The sequence below is a fragment of the Sparus aurata genome, chromosome 14 (genome assembly GCF_900880675.1).
Source record: "Sparus aurata chromosome 14, fSpaAur1.1, whole genome shotgun sequence".
Lineage (NCBI taxonomy): Eukaryota > Metazoa > Chordata > Actinopteri > Spariformes > Sparidae > Sparus > Sparus aurata.
This window is the reverse complement of record NC_044200.1, coordinates 11,043,184-11,061,528: the sequence shown is the minus strand read 5'-3', so window position 1 is coordinate 11,061,528 and position 18,345 is coordinate 11,043,184. Positions and strand designations below refer to the sequence as shown.

The following is an 18,345-nucleotide window of genomic DNA, read 5'->3' as shown; positions in this document are numbered from 1 at the left end:
TCAGAATGTGATAAGATTACAAATGTCAATCTGATTGACAACGTTATATTCTGGCCACTGGGTTAAATTTACGGTTAAGTAGTTAGAGTTGCAGTGAATCAAATGAAGACGAAGAGGAAGAGGAGACAATATAATTTATGTAAATTTAGAACCACGGTGGGCCAAACACTGAACCTTGCGGAAAACCATCAGTAACATTTAAAATGTCAGAAGGCACATCCTACATTGCACATTGTAGGAGAGGTAGTTTTCAAACCATAGGCGACTGACAGAATCGAACCAGTTCAGGATTGTTTTCTTGAAAGTGTCATGGCCAACAGTATTGCATGCCTTAGATAAGTCTATAAACAGAGCAGCTGTCCAGGGCAAGTCCAATGTCATGTAAAACTGTAGGGAGGCTGCAGAAATGGTACTGAGCATACATCTTTATCCAGCCTGAAACGGAGAGCGATATGAGACCTGAGCTGATTATTTACAGAGGAATCCAATATTTTTGCAAGATAACACAATTTGGAGAGAGGACGTTAGCCAAGCTGTGGGATTATCCGGTTAAAGATGTGAGTAATGTGTTCTGAAGTCCGCGGCACTGGGAGTTCAAGAGAAAAGAACTTTGAAATCATCAGCGACGGCGAGAAGAGCATCAACAAATTCTCTTAGACGAAACTAAATGAATGTTTTAAAAACTAGTTTGCATGCCTTTCACCAACTTCAGCACAAAGCAGCTCAGCGCTGTTTCAAAAGTCTCAAAAGCAGCAACAACGAAAAGCAGAAACTTTACAAGATCTGTTTAATCTCCGGCCAAGTAAAACTTCCAGGTGGGACAAGTGGTGTTTTCAAATTTTCAGGCTGTCGAATGTAGCAGATGGCAAGGAGCACTTGAAGGCAGCATTCCTCTCCAGGTATAACTCATCTTGTGCCTCCCAACAATAGAACTGACAGGTCATAACCAGTCATAGAAAAGATATGTGGTCACATGATGGACAGGGCTGTATTAAGTGTGCTTTTTGGTTGGGAGGATGGTTGAACCTTCTCCTCTGTCCGGATGTGAAAGAATAACCCTGCTTGCTAATCCAGACTCTTCCTCAGGAGACGCACAAGGAGGTAAGACCCGAGCATGACCGTGACCCTGCGGGGTGCAGAGCTGCAGCGAAGATCAATAACATTGTAGAAGTGTTCACGAAACTCCTTTTGGACTCATTTGTTTTTCGACACAAATCTCAATTGAGTTCCTGCTGAAAAATGACACGAGCCTCCTCTGCATGATCTGCAAAACTGGCTGTTACTCACACAAAGTCGTGAGTGCTGAATTAAATTGGCTCAGACGTTTGCCTAAGTAGGCTCTTAAAGATTTTATGATGGCTTTTCTTTGATGTATTCTGATCCGAGCGGGGCGAATGCTGCTGGAGAAGGTGCTAAGCTTCGCCCCTGAGACTGCAGTGTTCTGTAGCATGCTTTGGGCTTTGACTTAATGCTGCCCTAATGCCGAAACCAGTGCCCGCAACATTCCTGCTGCTGTCAGACTGCGTGTTATTTCACAGTTTCAGCCAAATGGGGGACTGACCGCATGCATTAAAAGCAAATACAGGTTTAATACCCCAGCCATGACAGCCCGCTGGGAATTTCTCTCTGGCTTTTCCAGTCAGTGCTTTTCATCAACCGGATACTCTGTTTTCTCCTTTTCTATCATTCTTAATCTCACTCACTTTCCCCTCTTCATATTTGTCGTCCCCCCCCCCCGCCTCCCCTGCCTTTGACGTCAGCTGCTCGGTCTGATGACACAAGTTACAACCACACAGGGGACTCCAGACACCACAATGTTTGAATCTGAGCAGACATGTAACAGAATGTGGACGGTAACCATATAGGGGGAAGTGTAAATAGGGCACGCAGAGAGGGAGAGAGAGATCGAAACTGCAGCTGGCCTCTTTGAAATAACTTGGAGGAGAAAGAGCAGGAGCGTGGCCAGGCAGAGAGAAAAAGAGGGGCCAGGACTCATTTTCCTCATCCTGACATCACTCATGTACATCAAATAAGTTGCGGTTATTCACAAAAAAACCAAAATTGGAATGAGCTTGTTTTCTATGATGAGGAGCAGGCAGACTCCTGAGAGGCATTGTTATAAGAATTGCTTCCCCCCCCCCCCCCCCGACCAGCAGCTGACCAAAACCGCAAACAGCAAAAAATAGCCCGTCTGAATGTGGGTCCCAGCTCATTGATTTACTGTGAGTACAGTGAGGTGAGCCAAATCCCATTGTCTTGCAGGAGCAGCTCCACACCTGTTCAAAAAGCACGCTCTATTATTCTTAAAAATAGACCCTCAACCCGCCCACCCGCCCACCCCACTGTTGCAGCCCACCGACACCGGATTTTACGATCTGGTTATTTATCAGCCCATGGAAGGAAACAAATATTACAAGGCACAGGGGGACAGTCATGTTCGGACACATGTATTTATATACAGCATGAGGAACTTCAGCTATCATGGCCTTATTAAATCCACCCGTGTGACCTTGACATCTACACCAAACACCCCGCTGTGAAAAGGGCTTGATCTTGTCTAAGTATATTTTATGAAAATAAGAATCAGTATACCCGAGAAAGATACTGTATGTAATGCATAGAAAACAAACAGTAACCTCTGTTTTAATTAAAAGGGTAACTCTTCTAATTTTACATATTACAGTGTGTTTACAGTATTGCTGCATGCATGAAAAAAGTATTACAGAGCCCTTTGTGGCTCCAGAGGAAGCTGCATGTAATTGTAAACTGCCTCCAGTGGCGTCACTCACTGTTGTATTGTGGGTACTGTAGGTACCAGGTTTTGAAATATAGTCCACTGTTGACCTCATTATGGCTAGTTTACTGAAAATTGGTGGAATGTCCTTAAATCAACCAAGCGTGTGTTTCCAGACGATGCATTTAAAATCAGATGAAACTCTTTCGCCTTTGAAAGAGCAATGAGACGTTATGCGCAAATCTCGGCCTAAATCACACTCGTCACGCTGGACGTTTCCTTTGCGTCGCACCACTTCAGAGCCTTTTGAGCGCCTGGAAAATTGTTTTTTCCGAGTGTACGTCTCTGAGCCAACATGATATGCGTAGCTTCAGATGCATCAGTCCGTCCCTGAAGGACTCGTGCAGTCCTGGTAGTTTTTCTGTGCTGTTCAGACTCCAGTCGGCCGCCTGCAGCCTTGATCAGTGCCAAGAGGAAATGGCTGAGGATTAGGCCTGGAGCTGTTTAAAGCCCTGGGCCTCTGCTTTGCAGTGCCCATGGTGGAATCATTTCAAATTCTACAATAGCTCCAATCTCACAGCATGAAGCCAAGGTTTTTTTTTTTCTTTCTTTTTTTTTTATGTAGGTTTTGGTTTAGTTGTTTGCACAAATGATAAAAGCGCTGAAATGAGAAGAAAGGGAGGGAGGTACAAACCATCTGTCCGAGGGAAAGAATCCTCCGGAGCTTGTAGAAACATTACAGTCGATAAGATGAAGCGGGGAGAAATCAAGGAGACAAACAACAATACAAATCACAGCGAGAGAAAAAAAAACAAAAAACATTCAAATACAAAAATAAATATAACCAGCTCTAATTAAACGGAGCTCACGAGAATTGAGAGTCTGGTTATTTATGTGTGTGAGGTGGCTGCATTCTAAACAAGGAACAATTATGAAAAAATACACCTAGTGTGTTCTGTGTTGAATTGAGGTGGTGATTCTTGATGTTCTGATGTGCTGTCTTCCTTCCTCCTTTACGCAGCTCATCTAAAATCAAGATGTCTGAAGAAGAAGCAGTCGAGGAGATGCTGTGAGTACCTTCTTTATATTAAAGCAGCATTTTTTTATATTTTTTTTTCATTTCCACTGACTGCTCCAAAAGTTCACATCTTCACTTCTCTCCTTTTTCAGGGAGGAGGGTAAGTAAGAGTTTGAGAGCGTTCGCTTTGTTTTTTTTTTCGAAAGCAAAATGTCACTTTCAAGCTTCTGTTGCTCGACGTACCTGACCTGATTGTGTCTCCTCAGAGGAAGAAACCCAGCAAGAGGAAGGTAAAGGCTTCTGCATGGCTTCACGTGTGTGTGTGTGCGTGTGTGTGTGTGTGTGTCTCGTCTTGTTTCCGGTGTGTCTGCTGCTGTTACAGTGTCTGCTGTCAATGATAAAAGCCACCTAGCAAGCTAGATGAGTGTGTTTTCAGTTTGTCACTTTTATACTTTATATACTTTAGACTTTCAATACAGAAGACTGAACAATGTTGGACGTGTCACAGCTTACAGACATGATATATATACGATAAAATACTAACACTCTCACAGTATTGTATTTCACATGCTTTGTATTTTATATGCTAGGCTATGTCGCTGTACTGTACCCTCCAAAACCAAAATGCAGTAGGCTAGTGACACATCTGAATCTGAATAAAGACCAAAATGTGACTTTCAGACATTCATCTTACAACAAGAATATTAGCATGCCATAGATATGAATTATTTCACCTCAAAACAGAGCTAAAAACAGCTAACTGGTCACGTCGCTACAGCTAGCCTTTGCTTCGGCTACATTGACGGACCAGTTTCCTACAACTGAAAAATACATTTTGACAATGAAACATTTTTTGTCATTCATATAGTTTAATGCATATTTTTGAGGCTAAATCTCATTTAAAGTATGTCAAAAACAACAGCTAAACTAGTCCCACATAGATTAGCTTAGTGTAGTTTAGCTGAGTAGCTGTAGCTTACCGTCATCTCAGTCTCAAACACCATAATGGTTTTGTGTTTTTTCCCAAGGGCACAGTGTAAAAAACAATCTGCTATCAAGCAGTATACTATATATTGTGTTATAGCCAACAGTTTTAACCTACTTAATATCACCTTATATTGTTAATCTCATATTACATTGTTTTATACTGCTTTATAATATAATGTATGACATAAAATTTTACATTTCTATACTAAAACTGACAATCACCAAGTGTAGGACCTTCTATATTATTCTGGCACATGCTCTTAAAGTATATGCTATATTATTTTTTTACTCTGCTGACTTTGCTGCCATTGATCACACCACTGTATCACTGAGAGTACAAACCTGGTTGTGGGTTTATAATATAAATTATTTTAATTAGAATTAGTCATTTAAATTTAACATTTTGTATATTTCTAATTTTTTTATTACTTTGCCTGGATTTCCGTGTTGGGGATCATTTAAAGGCTTATCTTATCTGTTAACAGTGATGAGAGGCGTCGCGGTCTGCCTCCCTGTCACTCCTCTCCAGTCACAGCTGGGTTCTTCCTGGCCCTTCAATGTTATTCTCCCCTCATCCACCAGATGCCCTCAGACTTCCCCTCATTTTCCCCATTACCTGACTACCCCACCCATCCACACACCTGTTCCCTGGCATACTCCGCCCACTCTCACCTGGTTCCGCTCTGCCTCATCATACCTTCCCAGCCCTCTCCCACTCACACTCCAGTTCATCCTGTCTGCCTTGTTGGATTTTTTTTTGCCTCTTGTGTTATTAGAGTTTCTGTTATCTGGACCTGTTATCTGTGAGCCTGCCTGGCTGCGGTCTGCATGTAAGCTTCTGACATAAATCACTGAAGTTATCCGGCTGCTAGTACACCCATAGATGTATGTCTGTGTGTCGAGTGCGTAAGTTGATAACTCTGTGAGGCCCGGGGGGAAAATGTAAGGACAGCATGTGGTTAATTAAAGGGGTAACAAAAATGTCAGCAAGGTGATGAGTTTTTTAAATGAGTGACAAAAATTAGGAGTACAACGAGAATAAAAAGCTGAGATGAATGATACCACTGTTATGTCTGTACAGCATGTAGCTTAGCACAAACACTGTATGCAGAGGGCAACAGCTAGCCTGGTTCTGTTTCCTCGCTTCCTGCCGTTGTGCTAAGCTAAGCTAACCGACTGGTGGCTGTGGGCTTAGATGTAGCGTACATGTGAAACCGGTGTCGATCTTGTATTGAAACTATTTTCAGAAAATAAATGTATTTCCCCAAATAATGAACCTTTTAAAGATGACAGGGCCACGTTTGGTAGCATCTGAGTTGCTTGCTGCTCCATGAAAGCAATAATTTCCATTTAAATGACTGTTCAACGTTCAAAATGTCAAATGGTCCATGATTTCAAATTGGATATCGCTGAGAAAAAAAAAAAAATGAACAAATTTATGCAGCAGCTTTTCTAGCCCATTAATCATCCCACAACAGCTCTTATTTCCTTTGGGTGGAGCGACCCCTGCAGCTGGTTGGAGACCACTGGACACTAAAAACTAGCTTTGCTGACTCATCAACATTACCGATCTAATGACGTCATCATGAATAGTTTATCTGTCATCTTTCTGCCTAACGAGTACTTTTACTTTCATAGTTGTATGTACGCTCAGCTGACAGTACCTTAACTTCTGTAGGATTAGGTGAAAGGGTGATGCTACGAAGTAAACAGAAGCGATGCTGACATTTCTCTCGCCGTTCTGTCATGTGCTGAGATCAGGCTTTGATTTCTGACATGCTACAAACAGCTCAGGGGCTCAGTTTCTGATCCCAGATCATTCCTTGTTTTTTTTTTTCTCTTTAGCTTTGTTGAGAATGTCAGACAGCAGCATTGGTTTCACTGCGTCCCCAGAGACAATATCACAGTGCTCAGAGTTTGACCAAATCCCAGCCTTGAGCTGTTTGCCAGAGTCTCATTGATCCGGTAATCCTTATTTTGTTCGCTCAGACATGGAAGCACTGAAGGAAGAAAGTTTGTATGACTTGTTTTTGTCAGTATAAAAGCCTTTTTCTTTTTTTATGTTTGTTTCCTTTACGCAGACACTTGCGGGCATATTATTGTGTGGGCGGTGACATGTTGTCTTTTGGCTTCATTAATTATTTTTTGATGCTTGTTTTACAGAAGGAGCCGCACCTGAAGTAGAAGGTAATTCTCTCTTTAAAAATGTTTCTGTGTCATTATAATCCCCATCTGTGCTTCTTTTATGGAACATAATATTTATATGGAAGAAGGCTTGAGATTAAACGTGCCATTTGATATTTTAATAGTTTCATGCGTGGAACTGCTCCTATAACATGAGCCTCTGCCATCATAAATTCTGCATACAAACCCATTTTACATTAATAACACAGACTGCGCAGTGCAATCAAAACTTAAATGGCCTTTTCTAGTTTTACCTCTCATCAACTTCAGCACCATTCATTTACCTCTATCAATATTAGCTTTTCTATCTTCATTATTAGTTGATCACGACTATGTTTGGCTGCCAAGAGGCCTCCTGCTTATGCAAAATAAATGTACACTTCAGAAGATTATGCATTTGCTTTAATATGACAATTTCCTAGAATAATCAAATATTAATCATCTTATTCATGATTATAAACTGGCTGTTTTGGATATTTTATGGTTGTGAAGTTATCACATATGACCTAGTCTAGTGTTCTTATGTCATTATTTATAAATATATTAATGGCACATTTATCGTCGAACTTCACTTTGTGATGACAGTGTGACACATCTAATCACATTTCATTGTTTCACACCACCACAGAGCCTCCTCCTGCAGAAGAAGGTAACGACCCTTTTCTCCTGTTGTGTTTTGATATAATATACGATGTATTAAGTGTCCACTGGTCTAGCTTTAACAAAAATGTTGCATACATATGTAAATAACGCTAATTTTATAACACTATATTACCCATTATATTACTCATGATTCATGAATGGTAAATTTGTAGTTAATTGAGCTTTAGTCAATAGTTATTTCGCCATAAACAATGAAATGCTTTATAAAACATTTATTAAGCAGTTGTAAAGACTTAAACAGCAGTGGCAAACTTGACAATGGCCATCCAAATGTTTATAGACGTACGACACGGTACTTATAACGTATTAGAAACATCAGTTGCAACTTCTTACAACTATATATATATATATATATATATATATATATATATATATATATATATATATATATATATATATATATATATATATATATATATATATATATATATATATATATATATATATATATATATATATATATATATATATATATATAACATTACATATTACAGGTTTTTATAAAGCTTCACCCTAACTTTTGGCTAAATCATAGGTAACATTAAAGTACCATATCACGACCATTTACTGATGAATTATTCTCCATTTATTGCATTGATTCTGATCGCTGATCAATCGCCTTTACACGGAGGCTGCAGGAGAAGGTAATGAGATTTTTCTACTGTTGTGTTCTGATATAGTATATGATGATCAAGTGTTCATTGGTCATCGATCTTTTGTGTGTGTGTGTGCGTGTGTGTGTGTGAGAATAAAACACAGTTTTGCTTTTTGAACCATGACAACTCTCTTATGGCACAGACTCCTTTTCTTGAACTTTAAGTCAAACTTTTGCTTTTGCCTGAACCTTCTCCGTGGTGACATTGACATGTTGTCGCTTTTCAATGAACTTCTCCTGATCTTCTCTCCATTTCTTTCTCTGATTATGATTCCTGTTGCCTGTCCAACATTGCCTTTACAAAGAGCCTGCAGAGGAAGGTAACACATACTCTCTGTTGAAACACATACGCATGCTGTGACTTAATAACACAATCCAACTCTGGTTTGTGCGTCCCACATACAGATGTTTAGTTAAGTAAGAAGACCTTAGAGCTGAGATATTTGTGGGAAACAGTAATGGTGACTTTGAGTCTTCCCAGCTCCCCGTTTACCAATGAATTATGCAGTGTAAATATCTTCCCTTTTTTATTTTTTTTTTCCCCCTTCGCGCCTTAATATTCTGATAACACTCTTCTATAAAGGAACCGCCTCCACTGTCTGAAAGTAAAACCCAGCTTTCGGGGCTCGAAACCCCCCAGAGTGCTTACACCAACCCAGTTTGACAGGGCATACAGACACTGTTTAGACTTTCTATTGCTCTTGGTGACAGCAAAGAAAGTGTTCCATATAAAAATATGCAAAGCGGATATCTGGCGTGAGTGAAACAGAATTTGCAAATAATCAAGTGAATCCATTTGTATGCTTCCAGCTGATGCACTAACTCGTCCTTTTTGTCACAGATTCTCCGGCCGCAGATGAAGGTACTGTAACTTACCGACGAGGCTGTAACACTGTCTGGTGTCTTTGCTCGTCCACGCTTACTGACACGCCGCCCGCCAAGACAAAGCATATGTTGTTCTTTTGAATACAGCTTTTTGGAGAGTGTGAAGAAACCAACTTCACACCCATTGTCAGAATGCTGCTACACATTCAGTTACACATGCTGCTCATTTTATGACAAACGAGTGTATTGGATGTGTGGAAAATGGCTACAGCAGAGAATAGTCTTTTTATAGACAGACATTGCATTTTATTTTGATAGTCCGCCTGCTGAGAGCTTTGCTTTGTCTGTAGATTTTTAAGGGATTGGTGCACAGATGGCTGTAATTTCAACTACAAAACAAGATCTATCAATGCACGACATGTAAGGATTAATAGTCAATTTGTGGTTTTAGTAAGTACGCGTAATAAAAATGCAAATGCAACACTTGTTTGAAGTAAAGGTTTTAAGACTTTTTCGGAATTATTGCTCTCAGATAGCCAGCACAAACGTGTTAAAGTCCATGTTGGTGAGCTCTTCACCTTTTGCCTAGATTATCCCTTCACCTCACAGGTGTAGCACATCATGAGCACACAGGTGTGTCTCAGACTGGTCACAATAAAAGGCCACTCTAATCTTGAGAACAGACATTTATTAGACGCCAAAATATGGACTCCACATGACGAGGCTTACAGGTATGCATGTTTCGTTCACAGATACCCCCAAAAAAGCTTAATCTAGGATACCACTCAGTAGAGCGCATACCTCCGCCACAGGGTCTCTCTTCACAGAAGATGTTATGACTTGTCAAAGTAGGAAAAGCACACAGGATGGCTCAGTTCCATTAAATGTCCCAGTAAGCCATGTTGGTGAGTGAGCGTGCACAATACTGGATGCAATGGAAAAAAATCTCAACTAAATGGAGTAAAGCCATCATTAATGTAAGAAACTGCATCTTTGCTTTTCCTCTGACAAGTCATAATGTCTGCTGGTAAAAGGGTTTATCCAATCGAGCCTAATGCATGGCATTGTGTGAACTATAATGTAAACTCAAATTGTACTCACTCATAGATGGCAGCCACCTTAATGCAGCTCTGCAAGCATTGCTCCCTGAGAAATAAACAAATGTTTCAAAAATATCTCAATATTAAAGAAATTAGAAAATAAATCCTGTATCCACACTGGAACTTAATTGGGTCTGTTCTGGGCCACGACTCATCCAACATTAACGAGGAAATGCATAAAGATGTTTTTTATGAAGTCCTGCTGACAAATGAACAAACAGGTAAAATCATAACCTCTTTGGTGGAGGTAACCACATGATTCCCGCACACCTGCACAGTAATCACTAATGTCTCATTAGCATCTTTATGCTGCACCTGTGAGGTGGATGGATTATTTTGGCAAAGGAGAACAAGAAGCGTTCACCAACAAGGATTCGAACAAAAGTGTGTTCATTGTCTAACACACTTGTCATTAACTGTACAATTTACATACATTTTGGAATCAAAGATGTCAGCTGAGCATTGGGGCGATAAACAAAGAATAGTTTTTACAGATTGTTTGTTGAATATTTGCATATCTTAGGTCGTGTGAGTGGTTCAACAGAAGTGTTGAGAGAATAGGCATGTCTGTTAAATATCTCCAGAGAAACGGAAACTGATAAGCCAATAATCTGTTTAAATGTCACACAGACTCTGTAGGTGTACAGTCTGCCAACATCCAGCTAAATACACTGTTTCAATACTGATTTATTTACACAAAACGTGTGTGTGTGTGTATCGAGTGCATTTGTGTTCGCTCTGTTAGTGAGGGTCATTAATGAATTACTAATATTATATTTAAATGTTCTCGACCTACAGGAGAGAATCAGGGTGAGTGAGCACCTTCTTTTAATGTACTAAAGCCAAACTCTTGTGACGTTTATATTGATATACTGTTTTGGTATGATTAGTATTTTACTTTATTTTAAGATCAAATAGGACATTTACTTGTATCAAAGATTAAAACCCAAAACTAGTGTTATATTAACTGTGATTATCCTTTTTTTTTTTGTCGCAACAGATGACTCCAAACCCAAACCAAAGTAAGTCATATTTCATTTGAAACTTAAAGGTGCACTATGTAGTTTTAGGAAGGAAATGTAGGTCTAAACAAACAACATATACAACCTCTCTTTGTTTTCCTGACTGAATAAACTGAACAAACAAACTGACTTTAAAGGACAACACAATTTATACTGTTTTACTTTGTTTACATGTGGCGGACCCTGTCACCTTTCTCGCTTCAAACAGTGTTCTGGTACTTTATTTTCCTCTGAGAACAGCTTGTTTAATCGGTTATGGACAAAATAAATATTTCAGAGTTTGCATTATTATCATTATCATTAATATCGAGTTTGATTTTCTTCTCCAAAACTACGTAGTGCCCCTTTTTAATACACATTAGAACAACTAATGAGTCAGAGGTCGTTCTTAGTCTCATTCTAACCAAGAAATGTTGTTTTTAGGGCATTTGCTCCACCTTTATCTGTGCCAAAGATACCAGAGGGGGACAAAGTCGACTTTGATGTAAGTGGACCGAGGCCCGAATATCTGGAGTAGTTTAGAACTTGATTAGGGTTTAAATTAAAAGGTCGTTAAAGGTTCTCATAATGTGTGTCTGTGTAACTGCAGGACATCCACAGGAAGCGTCAGGAGAAGGATCTGACTGAGCTGCAGTCCCTGATCGAGGCCCATTTCATCCAGAGGAAGAACGACGAGGCGGAGCTCGTCGCTCTAGTCAACAGGATCGTAAGTCTTGCGAGGAAAGCCGGATTGACCGGAGCGACGCACCGGCCCGGCAAACGATTGTTAATTTGTGCGTCTGTGGGCATGAATGTGCAGGAGAAGCGTCGCGCCGAGAGGGCCGAGCAGCAGAGGATCCGCGCTGAGCTGGAGAAGGAGAGGCAGGCTCGTCTGGCCGTGAGTTTTCCCTCCAATCGTCATCTCATCTCTTCCAAGACTTGACCTCTAGCAAATAATCTTTCTTCACAAATACAATCAGTGTGTCGGGCATGTTTGTATCTTGCCAAGGGGGTCTCCTAAATCACACATTATCATAATCACACAACTCTGCAGCTTTTTATCAATTATCGGAAACTTTTTAACTTGTTTGGTTTTACCGGCAGGTAGGACTTAGCAGGTAACTCTTTTCCGTTTATAAAAGGTAGATTAAAGTTACTACCTTCTTGGCGCCAAAATGAGCAACTAGCTGGTGAACACGGTGCCACATTTAGCAGCTAAAGAGCCAGACGTCACCCCCAGGAGTCTTTGGAGACCAGAGAACTCAGTACCGGCCTTACATTTGCCAGGTGGACCGGAACACAACTCCAAATTAAATGATATTGTACCGTTTTGGCTAGATGTGTAATTAGGCGACAGATTCTGCCATCAGTATTTGGTGCAGAAGTTAAAGAGACGAGGTGGGATAGGTGTGGCGAGTTTTTCTTTCCATTTCCGCTGACCGTCTCGTGCAATCTGTGTCGCAGGAAGAAAAGGAGCGAAGGGAGCAGGAGGATGCACGGAAGAGGCAAGACGAGGACGCCAAGAAGAAGAAGGCTCTGACGAACAGGACTCAGCAATACGGCGGCGTCCAGCAGAGGGTCAGTCAACACACACACACACACACACACACACACACACTGCAGCTACACATACAAAGAAGGGTTGGCAGGTTGTAGGTAGCCACAATAACAAATATCCTGAAGCTCCATTTTTTTTTTTATGTGTGGTTTCAAGTGTTTGTGTTAGGAAATACATTTTATTGATCCTGAGATGAGCGACGGAAAGATGATGATATATGGTTTGTGTGTTAGCACTTGAATTTAATAAGAAATAGGATCAGAGTTTGAGCTTTCGCGGCCTCTTTGATATTTTCTCTCTTTCATTCTTTCAACACATCCTCTTGTATTTATTCTCCCATCCAGCAAGACGGGAAGAAGGGAGCGAAGAAGCAGACAGAGAGAGAGAAGAAAAAGAAGATCCTGGCAGACAGGAGGAAGCCTCTCAACATTGAACATCTCAGCGAGGACAAAGTGAAGTAAGGATGTCATGTTTTTTTTTTACAAGTAGTCCTTGTTCACAGCTCCGTAGACGGGCTAATGACAACATTCACGGTCTGATGCAGGTGATTTGTTTGTGAATAAACTCCCATCCACTTTCCATTTCCTTGTATTTACAGTTTTTTGCACGGCCTTTTAGTTTTTCTGTTGCTGAAGTGCTCCTGTTTTTTTTTTGTTTTTTTTTGCTCAATAGGGAGAAGGCCAATGAGCTGTGGCAGTGGCTGCTGACACTGGAGGCTGAGAAGTTTGACCTCAGCGAGAAACTGAAGAGACAGAAATATGATGTAAGTGCTTCGCCCCCGCGGGGTTCATGTGCCAATGGCTTCATGAAATGGAACATTTTTTTGGTCAGTTTTTTTTTTATAAAACTAAGCTCAGCTACATTTTTTAACAATGGTGTCAAAGTTAAATCAAGGAATACTTTACCATTTTGGGTATTAAATTAGGTGTTTGCTTTTTTCTATGAGTTAGATGAATGACTGATAGTGGTAAACGCGAAGCTGCAGCTAGCAGCTAAGTTAGCTTAGTTCAGCAAAGAATTGAAACGGAAAAAACAGCTAGCATGGCTGTGTCCAACAAAATATAATCTTTTGGCTTGAGAGCTTCAGAAGTGCTGGTAGACAGATTTGGATATCTATAAACGGATTTGGGCTACTTTCAGTCTTAACTTTAAGCTAAGCTAAATGGCTGATGGCTCTAGCTAGCTTATATTTACCACAAGGACATAAGAGTTGTATCAGTCTTGTTCAGTTTTGCATAGAAATACATTTGTTTCCCAAAATGTCCAAACAAAAAAAACATGAGTTTAGATACACTAGGCTACATGAACTCCTTATCCTTTAAGATAGCATATTAAATGGCAAGGTCTGGTTAAGTTTTTCATAGTCCAGGAAACATTCCTGGAGCTTCACAGTTTCATGTTTACCTTGTTTACCATCTTAAATCCACATGTTGCCAAACTAGCATTTGCAATTTGATGAAAATGATAATGACAAGAAACTCAATGGTACACCTACAGCCATGAAAAAGCAACAGAATACGAAAGCCGAAACCGTACGTAAGCCGACTGCTTCAAAGTGAAAGTTGCCCTGGGGGCACCGATCTAAAATGAATGTGGCTTGACTTCCAGATCAATGTACTCCAGACCCGAATCAATGAGCAGCAGAAGTTGTGAGTAACTGTTAATGAGGAGTGTGAGCCTCGTGGTTGTTGTGTAGTTTTGCTGTCCGTGTGTTGACGGGTCACGAACGGCGTCTGGGACAGTGGAGCAAGAACAGAGCTGGACGGTGAAGCAGGTAGTGTGTGTTGATGGTCGTGTTAAAATCCGTAAGAAGAGATCCAAGAAGGCAGATGTTATATTGACTCAACTATATGTACCATTGTGTAACATCATGTAAAGAAGCCAGAAACAAAAGACTCTAAGGGTAAACTTCAGGAAACTATTTGCTCTCTCGCGGAGTTAGATGTAAGCTTTAAACAGTCCATATTCACATGACAGCCATTTTCCTCTGCCGTCATGCTCAGAGTGGGGAGCTCAAACATGCTTTGTTCCGGGTTTGAATACATGTAATCGTATGAAATCTGACAATTGTTATCATTTCACCGCTTCCCAATTGATCAGCAACTTAAAAGACAAATGGAAGTGAGAATCTGGAGGGACCTGGGCCATATTTCAAGGTTTGATGTTAGCATTTAACCACTTCCTAGCTAATGTTACTGTCTGATAACATTCAACACATTTTAGACACATTTAATTAAACCTGGAAGTAAAATGTGTTTAAGTTTATAACTCATTTACACATTTCCAATCGTGTCGCGTAACACTATTAAACTGTTATGTTAGCTAGGAAGTGGTTTAATGCTAACGTTAGGTATTGTCTAACATAATTTACTCGCTATTAAATGTGTTGTTTTATCTTCAATCATGGCCCGGATCCCTCAGAGTTTTCACTTTTTATTTACCTTTTTACCCAATTGGTCTATTGTTAGCTTAGTTTGGCATTAAGACTGGAAAACTAGAAACAGCTAGCATGACCCTGCCTGAAGGTAAGCTCGCGTAACTCGGATTAAACAAACTTAATATAACATGAGCCCTACTGCTCCATGCTAGATTCGCAATGTGGGTACGCAGTAATTTTTTGCTAGTGTTGCGTACTTGGAGCTTTAGTCGACAGGAGAAACCAGACATGGTTTACTATTTTGTTTTTATTTTATTTGGCTCTACCAGTTTTGGCAGACAATTTGCCAAAGCTTTGTTGGCTTTTATTTTCCCCAAGTGGGAGATGTTTATGCTGTCAAAAAATATCTTGGACGTGAAGATTTTTTTCCAACTCAGTTGTTCACAGATACAGTATGAATGATATTACCTCTGATCCAGGGTTCAAAAAGTCATGATAGGCATGTTGCCTTTTCCAGTCTTTATTCTAAGCTAAATGGCTGTAGCTCCACATTTAGGAACATGCAAGTGGTACTGAGCTTCTCATTCTTAAAAGCAGCTTCCCGAACATGTCAGTCACTTCATTGTGCCTTGAAGCCCATGAACGGAAATGTTTTTGAAAAATAACTCTTCAAAATACTTGCACTCCGTTTTTAAAAAATTGGATCCATAAAAGATCCATCTCGTCTCCAGCAGATGATTTCAGCTGTCATACTTTCTTTCCCAGTTTTTTGACAGCCGTAATTTGATCTGAAGTCATGTTTTGCCGTCAAAGGAGTCTCATCTTTCGCTCCAAGGGACAGTTTGTGTATTTCAGTTCTGAACTCTTTGGCCTGTCCGTCCGGATTTAGTTAAATGACCATCACAGTCAGGAAGACTGAAGGTGAGTCCCCCATCTGCAGACTAACTTCTCTGGAGGTGAACATGTCCGAGCTCTTCTTTTGGACCACGTGGTCCGCTCTTTTGTCTCGGCTTGTGTCCGTCTGTGTCTGCTGTTGTCCCTGTGCTCAGTCACCCCTCCATGTTTGTTTGTTCCCCACAGATCAATCTGCTCATGGCTCGTGTTCAGGCCCACCAGAGGTAAGGAGTAGCCATCTTTGACGTACGTCTCAGTACTGCCGCTGAGACGTCGACCTTTAAAGGCACTTTGAGGTGGTTTTGGTCCTTATTTAAAGAGCCTCGGGAAACAAAACCTTCCATACTGGCACAACATCTTCATTTGCCAAACTCCTTAACATATACAAAGACATGTGCTGATCTCCAGTGTGTTATCCCAAGGCCTTTTAAACTCACATAATCCTACTTGATATGAAGTGGGGATCATGTGACGCATGTGAGCACCGAAGTAGTTCTAACTTTGCTCAGCGCAGATCTCACCTTCCTATGGCTGTAAACAAGTAAAATGTGGAGTTTTACCTGTTTCAGACGGCCACGGAAAAAAGATCAGCTCAGTAGTGGAAAGTCAGCCGTTTTAAGCTCATGCGTACCGTATCTTTCCTTTCTTACCGTACTGTACCAGTTTCCTACTGTGCTTAATATTCTTTATTCTCTTTTGACCAAAGTCTTCTCGTTAATCTATGACTCAACATCGCGCTTTCCATCTTGATCCAGGCAGTCTTCGTTCCAGATTCACAGCTATATTTGAGCTTTGAAGCTAGTTTTTTAAAAAAAAAGGGAAGCAGTCCCAAAATGCAACATATTTTATATACTTTCTTTAAAAACTGCTTTGTGAAACAGTATCAGTTACACATTTTGAAATGTAAATCCGAACAAAACCTCATGGAAAAAATGCTTTTTAAGAAGTTACGTATGTCGAAGTGTTAACGCAGAAAAAGAGAGACGTCTGTGTCGTACCAGCCGGTAAGTGTCTACATTCTGATTTTCACGGCAAATCTCTAGTAAACTGTGGATGTGTCAGATCTTATTGGCAAAGATGCAAACAGAGAACAAAGGCAGCGTTTCAAAGGTAAGGCTGCGGCTCAGAGGAAACAATCTTCATCTGCCAGCTGCGTGAAATCGTGTGCTTCTCCCTCTTCTAATAGCATGATGCTTTGGTGTTTTGCCCTCTTCAGTCCTTCTCATCCCTCCACTGTAATTTCATTAATGAATGTTACAGTTAATAGGGAACTACAAAGGCATATACACTAACAAAATGTATCACGTGAAGAAAAGTCAGTCTATATGCATTCAAGAATATGTGCTCTTATGTCTGTAGAAACAGGTATCGAATGTTGGTGTTTGGAAATTCATATTAAGAATTTGTTATTTTACCTCATCGTCAAATGTTGAGCTACATGAGCTACCTTACTGAAAAGAAACTTACTTTGATGCTAAAATATTGGCATGTTTTTCAACGAACCCTTCTTTCATTCAACAGGAGCTTGAAGATAAAATATTCCCTTTGAAAAGTTATTTGACAAGAAGTCTGTCTAGAATAGTTTTCAGAGTTTTCTTTAAATTGTATGGAGACCCAAAGCATAAAAAAATTGATAAATGAGACGATAAAAAGTTAATTAACATTTGTGACAGACACAACTCAGGTCATTAAACTTTAGTTAATAGTTATGTCACTGTTGACAAACAATACTTTATAAACCATTTAAGCAATTAATTGTTAAGGTTTATAAACATCAGTTGCAACTTAACAAAATGTGATAGTTAAATATAAAGCCATCACCATTTATTAGTGATGGTGTTACTGGATTACTTTATTAGATGTTTTCAACTTAAATGAAATGTATTTTGTCATTTGATTAGTTATTTAATGAATTTTGAACCCTTTGGGCCTCCATACCACACAGCCACTAGAGTAAAAAACATCCAGCGATACCCAAACCTGCTGTGTGTTCACTCTGTGAGGAACACCAAATGAAACAGCAATGCCAGACTAAATAAATATATGAATAAATATTAATTTATGCATGCACACCTTAAGCTGATTTTTTTTTGTTTTGTTTCCACAGCGCCAAAGGAAGAGGCAAGGCCAAGGGCAGGGTGAGATAGATGCAAACGTCGGCAGGAGCTCTGCAAGGAAGCGTCTGAAAATGAGCAGCAGTATCGACCTCAATGATAGAAACGTACGTTTAAAACGATGGAATAGCAGTAAAACAGCTGGTTGTAGACAAACAATTAAAAGACTTGTGATTTTGATTCGTGTTGTGTGGTTAAAATTTCATACAAATGGATGTTTTTTATGACTTCCCAA

At 40.1% G+C, this 18,345-nt stretch overlaps 1 protein-coding gene across 7 annotated transcripts; it reads left to right on the top strand.

Moving 5' to 3' along the window:
• The first annotated feature begins 424 nt into the window (after positions 1-424).
• On the top strand, positions 425-18,290 carry tnnt2e (troponin T2e, cardiac). Of its 7 annotated transcripts, none has more exons than XM_030439266.1 (19): positions 425-557; positions 3,756-3,803; positions 3,905-3,912; positions 4,019-4,042; positions 6,903-6,926; positions 7,552-7,572; positions 8,225-8,230; positions 8,547-8,561; positions 9,083-9,103; positions 10,965-10,976; positions 11,167-11,188; positions 11,612-11,672; positions 11,778-11,894; positions 11,988-12,065; positions 12,632-12,745; positions 13,070-13,182; positions 13,398-13,488; positions 14,334-14,374; positions 18,104-18,290. In XM_030439266.1, the coding sequence occupies exons 2-19, from the start codon at positions 3,772-3,774 to the stop codon at positions 18,141-18,143; spliced, it is 840 nt and encodes a 279-aa protein (XP_030295126.1). In that variant the 5' UTR covers positions 425-557; positions 3,756-3,771; the 3' UTR covers positions 18,144-18,290. The 7 variants fall into 7 exon arrangements, with proteins under 7 accessions (XP_030295126.1, XP_030295129.1, XP_030295127.1 ...); XM_030439267.1 differs by lacking the exons at positions 425-557; positions 14,334-14,374 and adding exons at positions 992-1,101; positions 16,183-16,220; XM_030439265.1 differs by lacking the exon at positions 425-557 and adding an exon at positions 992-1,101.
• The last annotated feature ends 55 nt before the right edge of the window (positions 18,291-18,345 follow it).